We start from the raw sequence: 16,939 nt of genomic DNA, 5'->3' as shown, positions 1-16,939 counted from the left end.
CGTCTCTGTTTTCCACAGTCCATCAATTACTTTGAATCACATCCTCTGCAAAGAAGGTACTTAAAGAGTATCAATTCTGATGTTTGATCCATTTCAATTCAAAGAGGTGATCAGATGTCATTAAACAAACAGGCAAAGTACACCAACTGATACCAATACATGTAATTACTGCAAAATCCAGATGCCATTGGCCCTATCAGAGCACTATACTGGACCTCACTTGTGTATCATGCCAATGGAATAATGAAGCTAGAATAAAACAAAATTAAGAATACTTTACAGTTTAAAGATCCTCATTAGTTTTTTAAGGCACCAGTATTTATATTCTCCCTTTTGTTCCACAAATACATTTATAGAATGGATGTATAAATAAGTATTCCTCTGTATTTCTTTTCACTGTCATGTAAGGGGGAAAATGTACAGATATTATCTATTACATGCCTACAAAAGGCACTGATTTATAAGGAGAATGCAGAGGTGGGATTTGAAGTTGTTTCTCCAAGCATCAGCATCCCCAGTTGAGTGCTCTGCCAGCTCAGCTGAATTTCTTCAAACATAACCCAAAATTCCCTGAACACATTCTCTGGCAGGCAGATACAATCTGTCTGGCATCTGCGACTGAAGAAAGCAACCCTTGGCTTGTGAGCCTTCAAAAGGCTTCATACTAAGCAAGTATGATATTCTGTTTTAATGTTTTCTATAGCGTCCGTCACCATGGTATCAAAACATTTATAACATTAAAAGAAATAAAACTGTTACCACTTTTCTCTTTGGACTCTTGATGGAAGATTTAGACATTTTTCTTCCTTTGTCTTCAAATAAATGTTTTCCCTCTCTGCTAGGAACTTTGTATGGTTTTACAATGCACCTGTATAAATTATTCCTCCTTAATTGAATCCTGCAGCATTGTCTCAAACACTGGCAAATAGACTCATAAAAAAAATTACAACTACCACTACTACCTCAGGAACGTTAAGAAGAGATACAAAGTTTTAAAGCTCCTTTGTACAGAAAGAGCTATTATTTATAATACAGTCTCACAGCTCTTGATTCTAATTCACCACACACACAGTACATACCACCACAGTGATGGAAAATAATAACATATGAAATACCTGTGAAGCTTGAGTGTCACAGTTCCATAAACAGTAGTAAAGCCCAGAAGACGAACCCATCTTAGGAGAATACAGCGAAATATGCTTGGCTCAAAATACAAAATGATAACCTATGAAACAGAGAGATAAAGAAAGAGAGCTTCAGTGCCAGCTTTCATTGGAAAGAGAATGCAGACCTGAATTCTAACAATATAAGCAGTAAACGTTTTCAAGCTTGTACTACTGCACATTGACATTTCACAGTAACGTAACTAGATAATCTGATCAACTCATTGGCACAGTTCTGGTGCTGCTTGTCCTCGGAAGGGAGCTGGAAAAGGCCCTGTGACAAGCTATGAAGTGATAGCTTCTAAACCCGCCTCCATGGATGTTTAATGAAATGAAAGCACATAGCTAGAGATGACAAGAGTACAAAGGAGATTTTTAATAGGCTTGTAACTGTCTTCACTTGGGCTGTGGTTGGTGAATGTGGCCAAGAGGTCATGGCTGCAACTACTGACGACAAGGAGGTTATGGGGAGGAGAGCCTGGGCCCTCCCACTGCACCAAGCTCTGCAGTTTGGGCTACCGGTAGTCTGGCAATGAAGGCTGCTTACAGTTGTCCTCCCTGGGCCTCTTCCTTTCTTCTGCCTCCCTGGGGTCAATTTAGTCCAAGGCTTTTCCCTGGTGGGGAAATCCAAACCACAACAAGTAAGAGGGAGTTACTCCAGGGTCCACAAAATACTTCTCTTTTTGATTGTCTCCAGGGCAAGGCCATCAACTTCAAACCTGTTTATATAAGTCTGCTCATTTCCTCTAACAAACTATTCAGTTGCCAAAGCCTCCTTCACAGATATCTACTGTGTATCCTTCTATCAGTCTTATCTTTGTGCCCTCTTCCATCCTAAAACCTAAGCTTGGAGCACTCTCCTTTTTACAAACAACCTCTTCCTCTTCATTCTAACTCTTTTTTACAACTATATTTCTCCAAGAAAACCTTTCATCAATAATCAAGAGCAAGCGAGAGAGAAAAGACTGTTCCTAATGAGACTGAACTTGATTAGTATCATGTGTGTCTGAATTGTAACATTTATATCAGACCTTGCCTTTTCTAGAAGAATTTAGAGTTTTTGGAGATGAATGTTTTATAAGCTGGAAGGCAATAAAATTGGAAAGTTATTGTGACAGAGACTGTCTTCCTCTATGTTTGTATAGCACAATACATAGCACAGCATTCAATAATTGAACAATGAGTTATATAATGCACTTGGTGTTCAGAATCACTAAAATGTGACGGTTGCATTCAGTCTAGAGGAAAAATGAACTGAAATGTTCAGGGCCATCTGCCAGTTAGCCAGTACACAGTTAGCACTTCTGGCAGTAGTGGTATTATTGTGCCTATACACATTAAATTATCTCTCTAAATAAATGCTTTATTCTGAGTAAGAATTCTAACCCAGAATGTTGGCAGGAAGCTCAAAAGTAAATCCTCTGGGTGGCCTCGACAGATTGAGGAACGGTTGAAGAAAAATAATGGCAGAAATACAGTTGTAGAGTAAGACCTGGAAAAACCTCCATTTCACTGAGATTTCTTATGAAGAAGAACCAAGACTTAAAAATTAAAAAAAACAACAACAATAACACGTTTTGCCAAATCAAAAGCACAATGCAAAATGTTATGTTTTTGTCAATCCCCTCTTGATGGACTGGATGTACTTCTGGGAAGCAAGTAAATCAAGGGCATTTGACAAATGCTGCAAAGAGAGAAAAGAAACACATGCAACCATGTCTTCCATAACATTTCTGTCAGTGGCAATGGAGTTTAGCAGAGATATTGTAAGTACTACTGAGCCCCTATTCAAATGCTGCTTATGGCTGACAGGAAGATGAGAAGCGAGATGAAAATGGAAGAAAGCCAGAGTGTGAGGAAAAGTGAATCTCAATCTTTCCATAAATATTCAAACCAAGATTCACTCCTCTCTTGTGTGCACATTCTTGAGCTAAATTATATCACAATGTGAAACCAATCACTGATGAGATCATTTACTCCGTGTAACCCAGCCGAAGGAAAAATAGCTGTAGGATAGCGTGGTCTTGGGGACCCACATTATCCATCTTCAATCAGGAAATGAACTTAGAACAACAACAGTTTGGGAGTTTTTGAAGAAATATTTGTCTTCTGAAAATGCTGATTCATCAACATTGAAACTGCTTGTGGGAAAGGATTAGCTTTGACAAATTTAAGTATCTCAAAGCATCATGAAAAAAGGTTTCAGTGTGCTTCAACATTTTCTAAATAAAAAAGTTCTGCTTTTCAGGTCAAAACAACTTTTCCTTTAGGACTTAGCTATGTGGCCCAGTAGTTTGGACTTTGGAGGTGTGAACTGTAATGCACAGCCAAGTCATGCCTTTTCCGTCACAGTGGCAGCATCCACATGGGGGAGTTAAAGTGCTGCACATTGGTGCATCCTGCAATTCACACCCCCTGTAGTCCAAACTACAGTTATGTAAACAAGTCCTTAAGGTTCATCTACATTGCATACTTTTTTGATAACATCTCAAGTATATATCCACAGAGCATCTGCAGCAGGGGTATAAATAGCAGTGTGTGGTGAGGCACAGCCTAGTTAAGTAAACTAAAGATACACCTGAAGAGCATAGGTATGTATACGATACTTGCCCTAAATGTTTCTAGTCACCCAAACCATGCCCCGTCCATCTAAACTACTATTTTTAACAATTGTGGCAAAGTTCTGGCCATGTCCCATGGGTCTCGCGTTACTGGCAGATATTACACAACCCCTTTACAGCTTAGTGAGCTACTCATCACAAGCTAGTCCATGGTTTTGGGGTGAAAACCCCTTTTTAGTCTCCCTTCTTGTGACAAACACTGTGTTAGTGTGGGGGGAGGGTAGGGGGGAAGAAGGCTTGGGGGGCAACTCAGGACTACCCACTACTCACACTGACTAACACCTTACAAGATTTTTGTCCCACCAGACAAGAAATCTACTTGTTAAGTATGGGTTCTCTTGGCCAGGCCTCGCCCATATAGCCGAGATCTACCTCAGCAACCTCACCACGTCACAAGCCTTATCTACCAATAAAATGGAGCTTGTCAGAGTTCAGCACTCAACACCATATATGGGCCTCACACCACACCCAGACCACACCCAGACCACTCCCATGCCACTCCCAGAGCACAAACACCACCAAATATGATAATAGGCAAGAACATAAAAACCTCTCTGCCCTTAGCTGGGGAGGACTCCCGGATATTGGAAGACAGAATCTGAGTCTGGCTTAGGACTGATCACCCAAAGGCCGCCTCCCACCCACCGAATCTAAAAAGGGGTGTACGAATCTCGAGCATGCTCCGATTCCTTGTATGTCTTTGTGTTGTTGTTGCTGAGTTTGTAAGTATTTAATTTACCCCCACTGTTGTTAAGTTGTTTAAAAGAGACAGGTTAGAAAAAATATTGCTCTGTGGTAACTTTTACCCTTGCTATTGTCAGTGTTAAAGAAACAGTTTTTTTTAAGTGTGTATATATTTGACTTAGCTGTAACTTAGGTAGGGTTTAAAAGTTGTTGTATGGTAAATATTAGGTAGTTGTTCATTATATTAGGTAAATGTTAGGTAAATATTAGGAAGTTGTTCAGCTTAATAAATCACTCCTTCTTTAGCAAATCTTGTTGTCTTGCCATCATTCTGTATTTTCACTGGGTATTTGGCCTTAAGCCTCTGGGACTCCTGCCATTTTACTGAACCAAGCACCAACATGGTGTCACGAACAGGATCTGGTGAGTGTCCCTGGGCAAGCAGGCCCCCGAGTGAAAATCCAGAAGATGTGCTTTGCCATTTAACGTATCATAAATTGGAAAGTAATGAAAATAACAACCCCTCGATGATCTTTAATATAAAAGTAGGAACTGGGCAAGCCTCTAAAATATGGGCAGCCCCCCTAACAATGCCATCTTTAGGGTGTTTGCTACGGACACACCATTCTATCATGTTCTATCCGGAGGATGGAACTAAAAGCCCCACCTATGTAACAACAGGATCAAAAGGAGATGAAACAGACCCGGCGAATCTTTTGACTGCTGCAGAAAAAATCTTAAAGAAATCCGGTGGCCACGTGTCAGCCACCTTCCCAACTACCCCCATTACCTGCAGTAGTCCAGGACACACCCTCTTAACAGAATTAGTCCAAAGATTAGAAGAAACTCGAGAACAAAGGAAATTAAAGCCTGATAAATTTAAAGCCGAAAGAGTAGCAGAAGTTTTGTGGGTCATGTTTAAAAAGACCCTCTGGAAATTAGGTTCAAGCCACGCGTGCTTAAGTTTTGCCGCGTGCGGCGCTCTGCTGAGGGCCGAGGCTAACAATTCCAGCCCAAATGTAGATGTGACCCTGGAAAAAGAAACTGAGCCTCCAGAAAAGGAAGCTGAGCCCCCCTTACCCAAGGGAAGCTCTTGAAAAATTAAAAGCACCAAGCGCCCCACCTTCAGTGAAAGAACCCGAGGTGGAGGCACTCCCAGTAGCTGTCACAAAAATGACTTATGACACAGCGACCAGACTTACTAACCAGGTTATGGTCCTACGCACCCGGTCTAAGACCGAATTAAAAGCCCTTTTAGAGGACACGCAGCATAATACAGGAGAGCCTTCGGTAGTGTGGTTGGGACGTGTAGCCTTAAATAATGGGTCGGAGTTAGTAGATAAAGAAGAAGCAGTACACCTAGTGAGAGCCCAGAGTTGGAGTAAAGGAGCAGGCAGTAACTCACTAGTAGCAGGCAATGCGGTATACCCATTGACGGTCCCCGGATTAGTGAGTTTGGTGTTAGGTGGGTCACTTCAGTCCATGGCCGCCCTGCAAGGGACCATTATCACCAGAGAAGAGTTAATGTATGCCTGTGCCAGCTTTAGTATTATGGTTTGGGATGCTCAAGTCATTCCATTGGGACTCACACCTGCACAACAAGCACTACTAAATCCCTTTAGGTTTCTCACAGACCCTAGCCAAATCCCTCTGTCAGGACTGGCCATCCAGGCAGCGGTGGATGGAATGACAAAAAGGGACCCTGGAATTTTAATGTGGCTTCGCACGGTAGACGGTTATAACCTTTCTCACATATATCAAGTGGCAAGCCAAATAGAAATGCCTAGACTCCAAAAAAGGGAAGCATTTCCAGCTGACACAAAACCAAAAAATCAGCCACACATGCAATCCAAATATGAAAGAGCACTGTTTGGCTTTCTATTGGGCCAAGGACTCACAAAAGAAAAGGTTAGAACCATGTCTAAAGTAGAACAAGAAAACATAGCAGTAACATTGGGTTGGAAAACCTGGGCCCCCAGTGATTACCTTCCAAAAAACTAGTAGAGGCCGAATGTCATCCGGCCGACCAACAAAAAACCTTAGAGGACAGGCGCCCATATGTATGTTTAAATATAGTAGGATCACCCCAACACCTATTGGGTCCAAAACCAAGACAATGTAAATCTAGTTTTAGTTCATCATAATTGGTTAAGTAAACGATCCTAACAGCGACCAAGTCACATACATTTTGTTTTTCAGGATAAGTCATCAACCATCGAGGAATGGATGAAGGCGTACGCAGTCCAAGGAAACGTAACAGACTGTTTAGTTTGTTCCCTTCCAGTTCGCCATGCTGGTGAACCCCCATTTTTTGTTACACCCATTTATCTTAATTTTTTAAGCTCATATCCGAATTGGTATGCAAATATGACCCTATTTTCTTTTCCCACTCGAGCAGCTACCCTAAGTTCCCTTTTGTTAACATTACCCTATACCACTGATCTACCACACGCTCAGTTTTGCGTAGATTTGTCAGGGGTACCCTGCGATGTACAGCAAAACGCAAGGTTCCAAATTGGTCCACCTATTGATGTTGGTTTTCAGCACAATTGTGCCTTTTATATGAATATTTCAAGCATTTTTAACTCAACCAATCACAATGTCACTAAGGATTGGTACAATAGCACAAATAATGTTTTTGGTTGGAATTTAACTAGTGTTTTGTATTATGATGAGGACTGGGAAATTGATTTAGATGTTACTCCTACCCCTGTCCCCTATCCTCTTTTGTTTATAAATCAGAACTGTGTGTGCCAGGTAGAAACCAATCGCAATAAAAATGGTAGCCTACGTATAACCCCCTTTTTCTCGCTGCATGGAACTAACATAGCCCTCGTAGATGCCAACGAAGGATCTGATCCCTGGTGCAGTGACTATCCTCGCCTCCAGTTGTTATATCCGGGACATTTTTGGCTTTGCGGGAGTCGAGCCCACTCTCGACTACCCACCAACGCAAAAGGACGTTGTACCTTTGGTTATGTAACCATCCAAGGAGGAGGCATTTATGTATGAGGCTCTACTCAACCTCGGTTTGTTGGTCGTGATAAGCGTGACAGGAATTCGTTTTGGTCCCTAATAAAAATTTGGTTTGGAAAACTGACAATGGCAACCTTCACCTTTAATCCCATTGGTAATCTTTTACTGTATGAATGTTTGGAACTGCAATCCCAGGCCATTGAGCGCCTTGGAAATCAAACAAATAGAGGACTTAAGTTGTTATCAGACAAGGTTGAAGAAATGCCTATATATGTTATGCAAAATAGATTAGCTCTTGATTATTTGTTAGCAAAAGAAAATGGATTTTGTAAATGGTTAGATGAGCCGGAGATGCAGCTGGTCCTGTCAGCATACACCGAAAAAGTGCTCCTCATGGGTCCAGGACCTGGGCAACCTGGTGTGGGTGGAGGCCTGCCAAGCCATCTATTCGGCAGCCTCTTCTGCCCGGGACAACTGGGTCAAGAGCTCTGGCATGGTGGTGGGGGCCAGGTGGCAGGTGAGCTCCCTCCCACCCGCGCTTCAGGCCATCAGGTGGAGCGCGGATCCACTACTCCATCTTTGTGTTTTTCTCTCTTCCACAAGACCTCTCCAGGCTGCTGGCCTTCTACCAGGACCTCCTCCAAACCTTGAAGCTGCTTGCGGCGACCAGGTCCTTGGGAGCCACCTCACGGAGCCACTGCTACACAATCCTCATCTACATGTACAGGTGGCGGAGTCCCCTTCAGTGCACCAGAGGCTGGTCTTGGCAGAAGTCACCAGAATTGGAGACCTCCTGGACTACAACCAGGGAGACTGGGTGGATCCTCCGGCGCTCACCCAGCACATGGGGCTCTCCACCCTATATACTCTCTGGCACGTACTTCAGGAGGTGAAGGACGCTTTGCCGCCCACTGCTCAGGTGTACCTAAACAGGGTCCTGTAAGAGGGTGCACCCCACCTACCTCTCACCCCGGCCCTCCTGATCTCGCCAGCCTCAGCCCCACATACCCTTCCGACCGCCTCCCTCTCATCACCCGAGCCGGCTGCACGGATTGCAGCTGGTCCCCTTCTGAACTGCGCAAAAGAGTCACCTGTACACGCTTGTGCTTCACACGCTGCACTTCCCCACCCTCGTGTCCCTCCCAGACACCAAGTGGCAGGACCTCCTACCACCAATAGAGGGTGGGGAGCCCTGGTGGGCTAGCCTCTATTCAACCTTGATTCCGTGGCCCACCAGGGACATCAGCTGGAGAATTCTGCACAGTGCTGTGAGCATGGGAGTGTACTTTCCCCATTCCCGACACTTGCCCCTTCTGTGGCATGAGGGAGACCCTGGCGCATGTCTACCTCGAGTGCACCAGTCTACAGTCCCTCTTTCGGATCCTCCAGAACCTCTTGTTGAGGTTCTGGCTGCACTTCTCCTCTCACCTGTTAATTTACGCACATCCCATCCATGGCCCCACAAAGTCACGGGACCTCCTGGTCAACCTCCTCCTGGCTATGGCCAAACTGGTAATTTACAAAATCAGGGAGCAGAGGTTGGATGAGGGAGGGGCCTGCAACTGTGGGGCCTATTTCTGTTCCTGCATCCACTCACGAATCTGGGCAGAGTTCCACTAGGCGGCATCCACTGGCTCGCTCAAGACCTTCAAGGGGCAGTGTGCGCTGTCTGGGGTTCTCTGCTCGGTGTCCCCGTCCGGTTCCCTCGTTTTAGCCCTTTGACCATCACACCTCTTTTCTCTTTATTTGTCCCAAGTAGTTAGTTGGTTTTTCTGGGCTCTGTGGATCCTCCCCGTAGGCTGGGGGGAGGTCCTTTGGATGTGGGCGGGCTATTGCCCACCCACCTCTTGGACACCAAATAGGACCTGAGTGTGGCAGGCTGCTGGCTTAGGTCTGTCACACATGTAATGTTCCATTGCCTCCCTGTTGCTGGAGCCTTTCCACATCACATGAAAGGGCTCCTCCATCTGGAAAAAGGCACTGTCAGCTCCCTGTTGTAGGAACCTTTCCCTGCAGCAAGAACTACTTCAGCAGCAAGAAAAGATGCTAGCCAGAGTTTTTCCTTGACACAGTGAAAGATCCAGCAATGGGGAGCTACTGTAACTTTCCCCCTCTACTTCACCTCTGCCAAAGCTTTTCACTGGCCGTATGTCCTCGTCGCAGTGTGCACACTGCCTGCCTTTCACCACAGCATGCTGCTACATGTGCACTGCCTGCCAGCTCTAGTGATGTGCCTTGTAGACAGTCTTAGAGTAAAACCATATACAGATCATTTTTAAAAAATTAAAAATGAAAAAAATGTTCTACTGATCCTCTCTGAAATTTTTTCCAGATTTTCAGTTTGTGAAAATGTTCAAGATTTTAACTTTTTGTCCTCATTTAGGAAAGGGGAAAATATTTGAAATCTTGCAAATTCTCACAGCATAAAAAAATCATTTCTTGCCCCATTGTCCTTAGAATACTAGAAGTAAGAATTAAACAAATGGAAATGCATCTTACCTGCCTATTTCCCGCACAACACTAATGCAAGGAGAGCATTCTAAAGGTAGATTCTCATAAAGGTCTGGATAGGTAATTTCCTATTGCCAGTTATAATTTTCAACTGTCAATGCCATACATTAGTGCCACTGCAGATCTACATAACATACTCAGTTGTACTATCCCTGGTGCTGAAGTTTGTAGGAAGGAGAAATTGATTCATCTGTGGTTCTTCCACACCAAAAACAAACAAACAAACAAATGTCAAGAAGGAATATTATACAGTAACTCTGAACCTTTCAGGGCTGACTAGAGATCAAAGTTCTTCAGAGCACTCACAGGGAAGCTATAATTTCAACCACAGAATTTTGGGAAGGTAATAGTTCTCTCTGGCATGAAATCTGACACAGCAATTTTGTTTTTTCAAATTCTTGCTGTAGTGCTAACTGCAGGCATTTAGATAATCTTGTTGTTTTTCTTGTTTTGACCTTACTGCCTGATTGAAGTATATAGTGTAGTCAGTTTGTTGTTGGTAAGGGAGGGTCATGTGCTGAGCCTAACAGCTCCCTAGGAAAATCTGGGAGCTTTTTAGTGAGGCTTTGTAACCTAATCTCTTTAGCACCTATTAACCCTAAACCAGGAGTAGGGCTACTTAGGAAGAACTGGAATTTAAAAAGCTAGCTCCAAAGTGACCAAAGGAGCTAATAAACTGGAGCAGCTAGTAGGGAAGATTTGTGTGGAAGTTGAGAGAGAGAGAACATGAGAGCTGATTAACACTTGGGGTATGTCTACACTACAAAGTTAATTCGAACTAACAGCTGTTAGTTCGAATTAACTTTCATAGGCGCTACACAGGCAAACCGCTAGTTCGAACTTAATTCAAACTAGCGGATCGCTTAATTCGAACTAGGTAAACCTCATTCTATGAGGACTAACACCTAGTTTGAATTAACTAGTTCGAATTAAGGGCTATGTAACCACTTAATTCGAACTAGTGGGAGGCTAGCCCTCCCCAGCTTGCCCCGGTGGCCACTCTAGGCCAAACCAGGGAAACTCTTCTGCCCCCCCTCCCGGCCCCGGAGCCCTTAAAGGGGCACGGTCTGGCTACGGTGCCCGTCCCAGGTGCAAGCCTGCCAGCATCCAGCCAGCAGACCCTGCACCTGGCACGGCATGAGCCTGCCACCCGCTGACACCCAGCCCTCTGCCTCTTCCCGGGACTAGGCTGGCGGCTCTCAGGAGCCTGCCCGGGGCCGCAAGAGGCGGGCGCCCACCTGGTCTAGTGCGGAGATCGTGGACCTCATCCAGGTTTGGGGGGAGGCCTCCAACGTCCACGACCTCTGCACTAGGCACAGGAAAGCGGCCGTCTAGGGCAGGATAGCTGCCAGCCTGGCCACCAAAGGCCACATGCAAACCGAGGAGCAGGTTTGCATGACAATCAAAGTGGTCCAGTGAGACCCCCGACCCTGAGCTCTGTGCTTAGAACATAAGAACATAAGAACGGCCATACTGGGTCAGACCAAAGGTCCATCTAGCCCAGTAGCCTGTCTGCTGACAGCGGCCAACACTAGGTACCCTGGAGGGGATGGACCGAAGACAATGACCAAGCCATTTGTCTCATGCCATCCATCTCCAGCCTTCCACAAACAGAGGCCAGGGACACCATTTCTACCCCCTGGATAATAGCACTCCATGGACCCAACCTCCATGACTTTACCTAACTTCACTTTAAACTCTGTTATAGTTCTAGCCTTCACAGCCTCCTGTGGCAAGGAGTTCCACAGGCTGACTATTTGCTTTGTGAAGAAGAACTTTCTTTTATTAGTTTGAAGCCTGCTACCCATTCATTTCATTTGGTGTCCTCTAGTCCTTCTATTATGGGAACTAATGAAGAACTTTTCTTTATGCACCCTCTCCACACCACTCATGATTTTATAGACCTCTATCATATCCCCCCTCAGTCTCCTCTTTTCTAAGCTGAAAAGTCCCAGTTTCTTTAGCCTCCCTTCATATGGGACCTGTTCCAAACCCCTGATGATTTTAGTTGCCCTTTTCAGAACCCTTTCCAAGGCCAAAATATCTTTTCTGGGGTGAGGAGATCACATCTGTACACAGTACTGAAGATATGGCGTACCATAGTTTGATACTTCCCCTCCTCCTTCTTCCCCTGGCTTCCCCCTTCCAGTTCCCTCCTCCCAGGTTTTCCCTCCCTTCTCCCACTCTCTCTCTCTTCCCCTCTCCCACCTCCTTTTCCTAGTCTCCCCAGAGTTTAATCTCCCCCTCCCCCCAGTTTTGGTAAATAACGAGAGTTTCATCTCATCTTCCTCATCACTGGAGAGGCATGTCAAGTATACTGGCCTGTTAGCCTCTTTGGAGTCTGTGTTGGATCCCTCAGCACTGAATACTGGGGAACGTGGTGCAGATGAGATTTCTAAGTCTCGCTGATGCAGCAGAGACTATAAGTGAGTGCTGATTTCTGAGTGGTCAGTGTCATGGATTCTTTCCTTTTCTTGGACGGAATCAATGCTGACCAGTATTTTTGTTTGGTCAGTTCCTTCAGTGCCAACTCAGTGGTGTCTACCAGTGCTGAGTGAGTTGTCAGTGTCAGTGGTGGAGGTATGGTGCCTGAAACATTTAATGCCAAGTCCCATATCAGAAAACTCAGTGCTGTAGAAGAGGCATGTTTGTGTTGATGCGTTGACCCCCCCCCCTTTTTTTGTGATCCTAGTGGTGGCAGAGGTGTTTGGAGCATTTTAGGTGCTCCCCAGAGAGTAAGAGGGCCTTGGGTTAGCAACCTTGCAAGAGAGCACTTCTGTTTTCACAGACCCCTCTGTGCCTTTTTTTGTGGGGGGGGGGGGGGGGGGAGGTTTCAGAGGATGGGTCTTCTTTTCCATTTTGAGGAGTGCCCAGAGAGGCTGGTCATGTCCTCCACAGGCTGGAGAGACTTCTCCATCAAGATAAATTTAAGTCAGAGATCCTTCTCCTGTCAGGGTCTGGCTTTCAGGTTATTGTAGTGCAAGCACTTCTGGGGAATATGTCCCTCACCCAGGCAGTGTACACACAAAGAATGCCCATCTGAAATGGGCATGGCATCATGGCAGGATATGCATCATTTGAACCCTGGGGCCCTGGCATTTTAACTAGTAACTGTCACTTAAGTGAAGGTTGTTCTAACACTAACACTAACTCTAATTAGAACTCTATTAGCAACTTATCTAATTGTTAATCTATATGCTATTTTAATGGTTTTAGGTAGAGTGCTCACACTCTCCCTTTGTTCCTTCTTCAGTTGAGGATGGTTGAGAAGGCAGTGGGGGGCTCGGGTTCTATATGCGGCACCAATGGCACCACGAGACACCTATTGTGCACATGACCCATATGGTCACTGCTACCATAAATCATTGATTAATGATGCCAGACACATTATCACCTAAAGTGGAGTGCCGACAGAGACACAACTCAAAGAAGAAGTAGGTATGTTAGCTCTGGTGGCCCCACCAAAGACCAACTTGCATAAATAATTCTTTCTCTCTAAATTCTCCCCTGTGGCTTCATTTGAAAAAAAAATTCTCCTCTTCAGGTGGTAATGACAGAACTCTAAAAGCTATTCAATGAATATATTTTTTCAACGAGCACTGTTTGGCTCCCTGACAGAGTCCTCTGGCAGTTGAACAAACAGACCTTTGGGTTTCTTGTGTGTGTGGATGAGGGACTGTCCTCTTGGCTATTATTTTTATAGTCTATCCTGAAGTATTTGCTCATATTGTCTTTGGTTTGTGACTAAAGACTCCTGCCAAAGCCTCCCATGGAATTTCTGTAAAATGTATTTTCAAGAAAATATATGTGCAAATGATTTACAAATGTCAACTCTTTCTGTGATCTGATTTTTACCACAGTGCATCCAACCTGCAACAACTTCTGTGCCCACTTCTACCACCTATTACAATTTCCCTGGTCTGAAACGAAGAAGGAATATAAAACAGTAATTCCATTCTACTGTATGTTATTGTTGGCCTCCGTCGGTCAGTTGACCATGGATGACGTATCCTAGTTCTCGTCTTGGTTCGTGTCGAATTGTCTGGGACAGCGTCGGGGACAGCGTCGTTGGTGGCTGAAAAGGCCAATCCGGGACAGGCATTCTTTGCCGCAGAAGTCGCAGCTATAGGTGGTTCCCTGGCTGTTGTTGTTGCGTAACTTCCTGCGGGCTCGCTTTTCTTCTGATGCACGCATCATGTTCGTTTCGCCTGACTTGAGCTGTGTGGTCAGGGTGCCCCTCCACTTTGGGCGGTCTGCTGCGAGGTCTTCCCAGGACTGCGTGTTTATGTCGATGGCTTTCATGTCCCTCTTCACGACATCTTTAAATCGCAGGTTCGGGCGCCCTGTGGTTCTCTTCCCAGATGCCAGTTCCCCGTAGAGGATGTCCTTTGGGATCCTCCCATCCTCCATGCGGCGTACATGGCCAAGCCAACGCAGGCGACGTTGTCGGAGCATGGTGTACATGCTGGGGAGGCCGGCTCGAGTCAGAACTTCGAAGTTGGAGACTTTGTCTTGCCAGGTAATACCCAGGATGCGGCGCAGACCTCGTAGATGGAAGGCGTTCAGTCTCCGCTCTTGTCTCGCGTATGTGGTCCATGTCTCGCTCCCGTACAGCAGAGTGCTGATGACGCAGGCGTTGTACACTGCCATCTTTGTTGCGGTTGTCAGCCTGGGGTTGGTCCACACTCGGGTTGTCAGGCGGGCTAAAGTAGAGGCTGCCTTCCCGATCCTCTTGTCGAGCTCAGCGTCAAGGGAGAGATTATCGGTGATGGTGGAGCCCAAGTACGTGAACTGGTGGACGACGTCAAGCTGGTAGTCGTCTACTGTGATGGCTGGTGGAGTGACAGTGTCCTGGCTTAGGACGTTTGTTTTTTTCAAACTGATAGTCAGCCCAAAGTCTTTGCAGGCCATGGAAAAACGTCTCATCAGCGACTGTAGTTCTTCTTGGGTGTGTGTGACGACTGCTGCGTCGTCGGCAAATATCATGTCCCTGATCAGCGTCTCGCGTATCTTCGTCTTGGCTTTGAGGCGAGAGAGACTGAATAGCTTGCCGTCCGATCTGGTGCGGAGGTAGATTCCTTCCGTTGCTGAGCCGAAGGCATGCTTAAGGAGCAGGGCAAAGAAGATCCCAAACAATGTGGGGGCAAGAACGCAGCCTTGCTTGACGCCGCTGCTGATGCTGAAAGGCTCGGAGCAACTGCCGTTAAACTGCACTGTTCCCTTCATGTCTGTGTGGAAGGATTCAATCAAACTCTGCAGTTTTGGTGGGCAGCCGATCTTGTGAAGGATTTTGAAGAGTCCGTCTCTGCTGACCAGGTCAAAGGCTTTGGTGAGATCAATGAAGGAGACGTACAGGGGCATCTGGTGTTCTCTACACTTCTCCTGGAGTTGTCGTAGGGAGAAAATCATGTCTACGGTTGACCGTTCTGCGCGGAAACCACACTGTGACTCCGGGTAGACACGTTCAGCCAGCTTCTGCAGTCGGGTCAAGATGACCTTAGCAAATACTTTGCCTACGATGCTAAGAAGGGAGATGCCTCTGTAGTTGTTGCAATCACTTCTCTCGCCCTTATTCTTGTAGAGGGTGACGATCTTAGCATCCCGCATATCCTGCGGTACGGCTCCTTCTTTCCAGCACTGACAGAGCACTTTGTGAAGAGGGTGCAGTAGGGAACACTTGCACTGTTTCAGCAGGTCTGGAGGAATCCCGTCGCTGCCGGGGGCTTTTCTTGAGGCCAGTTTATCAACAGCCTTGCTGAGCTCTTCTACTGTTGGCTCTGCATCAAGTTCTTCCATTATTGGCAGGCATTCAATGGCATCTAATGCTGCGGAGGTCACCGTATTCCGTCTGGAGTAGAGGTCAGAGTAGTGTTCCACCCATCTCCCCAACTGTTGTTGCTTGTCGGAGATTATTTCTCCAGTAGATGACTTGAGGGGTGCTGTTTTGCTCTTGGTAGGGCCCAGCGCTTTCTTGATGCCGTCGTACATGCCTCTTGTGTTCCCTGATATGGCTGCTTTCTGGATGTCGTTGCTGAGCTGCTGCCAATATTCGTTCGCACAGTGTCTGGCAACCTGTTGAGCCTTGCTCCTAGTAGACCTGAGAATTTGTAGGTTCCTCTGGCTTGGTGACCGCTTGTATTCTGCCAGGGCGGCGCGCTTGGCTTCTATGACTGGAATCATCACAGAGGACTTTGCTTCAAACCAGTCGTGCGTCTTTGTGGTCCTCTTTCCAAAGGTTGCCAGGGCAGTGCAGTGCATTATGTTCCGCAGTGTTTCCCACTTTCCCATGGCAGAGTCTCCTGTCTGTGTGGCGTCAAGTTCCTTCTCAAGCGCTTCTGCGAATTTCTGCGTCAGGTCAGGCTGCGACATCTTGCTGACGTCGATGCGAGGATTTCCTTGTTTCCTTGAACGATAAAACCTCTTCGGGTTCAGCCTGATCTTGCAGCACACTAAGGAGTGGTCTGTGTCGCAGTCAGCGCTATGATAAGAGCGTACGTGCAGGACGCAATTGATAGCTGAGCGGCGAACTAATATAAGGTCCAACTGGTGCCAGTGTTTCGAGCGCGGATGTCGCCAGGAGACCTTATGCTGGGGCTTGGTCTGAAAGTATGAGTTGGTGATGCACAGGTTGTAGAAAGCGCAGAGCTCGAGCAGGCGTTGGCCGTTCTCGTTCATTTTGCCGACGCCAAATTTTCCGAGGCACGAAGGCCATGAGTCATTGTCCGCACCTACTCTGGCATTGAAGTCACCCAGAAGGATGAGTTGTTCCTTGTCGGGGATGCTGTTGATGACAGATGTTAGGTTCTCATAGAACCGGTCTTTAGTTTCCAATGTTGCGTTCAGAGTTGGGGCGTATACGCTGACGAGGGTGATAGGGCCCGTGGTGGTGTTGAGACGAAGGGTGAGGAGTCGTTCTGAGCCATTACTGCCTGGTTCTACCATACTCAGTAGGCTATTTTTCACCGCGAAAGCTACGCCATGCTG

The 16,939-nt window shown here is 46.1% G+C and overlaps 1 protein-coding gene across 1 annotated transcript in view; it reads right to left on the bottom strand.

Annotated features, from left to right (window-relative positions):
- GPR158 (G protein-coupled receptor 158) overlaps positions 1-16,939 on the bottom strand; it is a 330,476-nt gene that overhangs the window by 72,416 nt on the left and 241,121 nt on the right. Inside the window, exon 6 of the mRNA XM_006115288.4 lies at positions 1,116-1,225. Within this exon, the coding sequence (XP_006115350.2) occupies positions 1,116-1,225 (110 nt within the window). The remainder of the gene's footprint in view (positions 1-1,115; positions 1,226-16,939) is intronic.

Source organism: Pelodiscus sinensis, chromosome 2, assembly GCF_049634645.1.
Source record: "Pelodiscus sinensis isolate JC-2024 chromosome 2, ASM4963464v1, whole genome shotgun sequence".
NCBI classification, from domain to species: domain Eukaryota; kingdom Metazoa; phylum Chordata; order Testudines; family Trionychidae; genus Pelodiscus; species Pelodiscus sinensis.
This window is presented reverse-complemented; position numbering and strand designations above follow the sequence as displayed.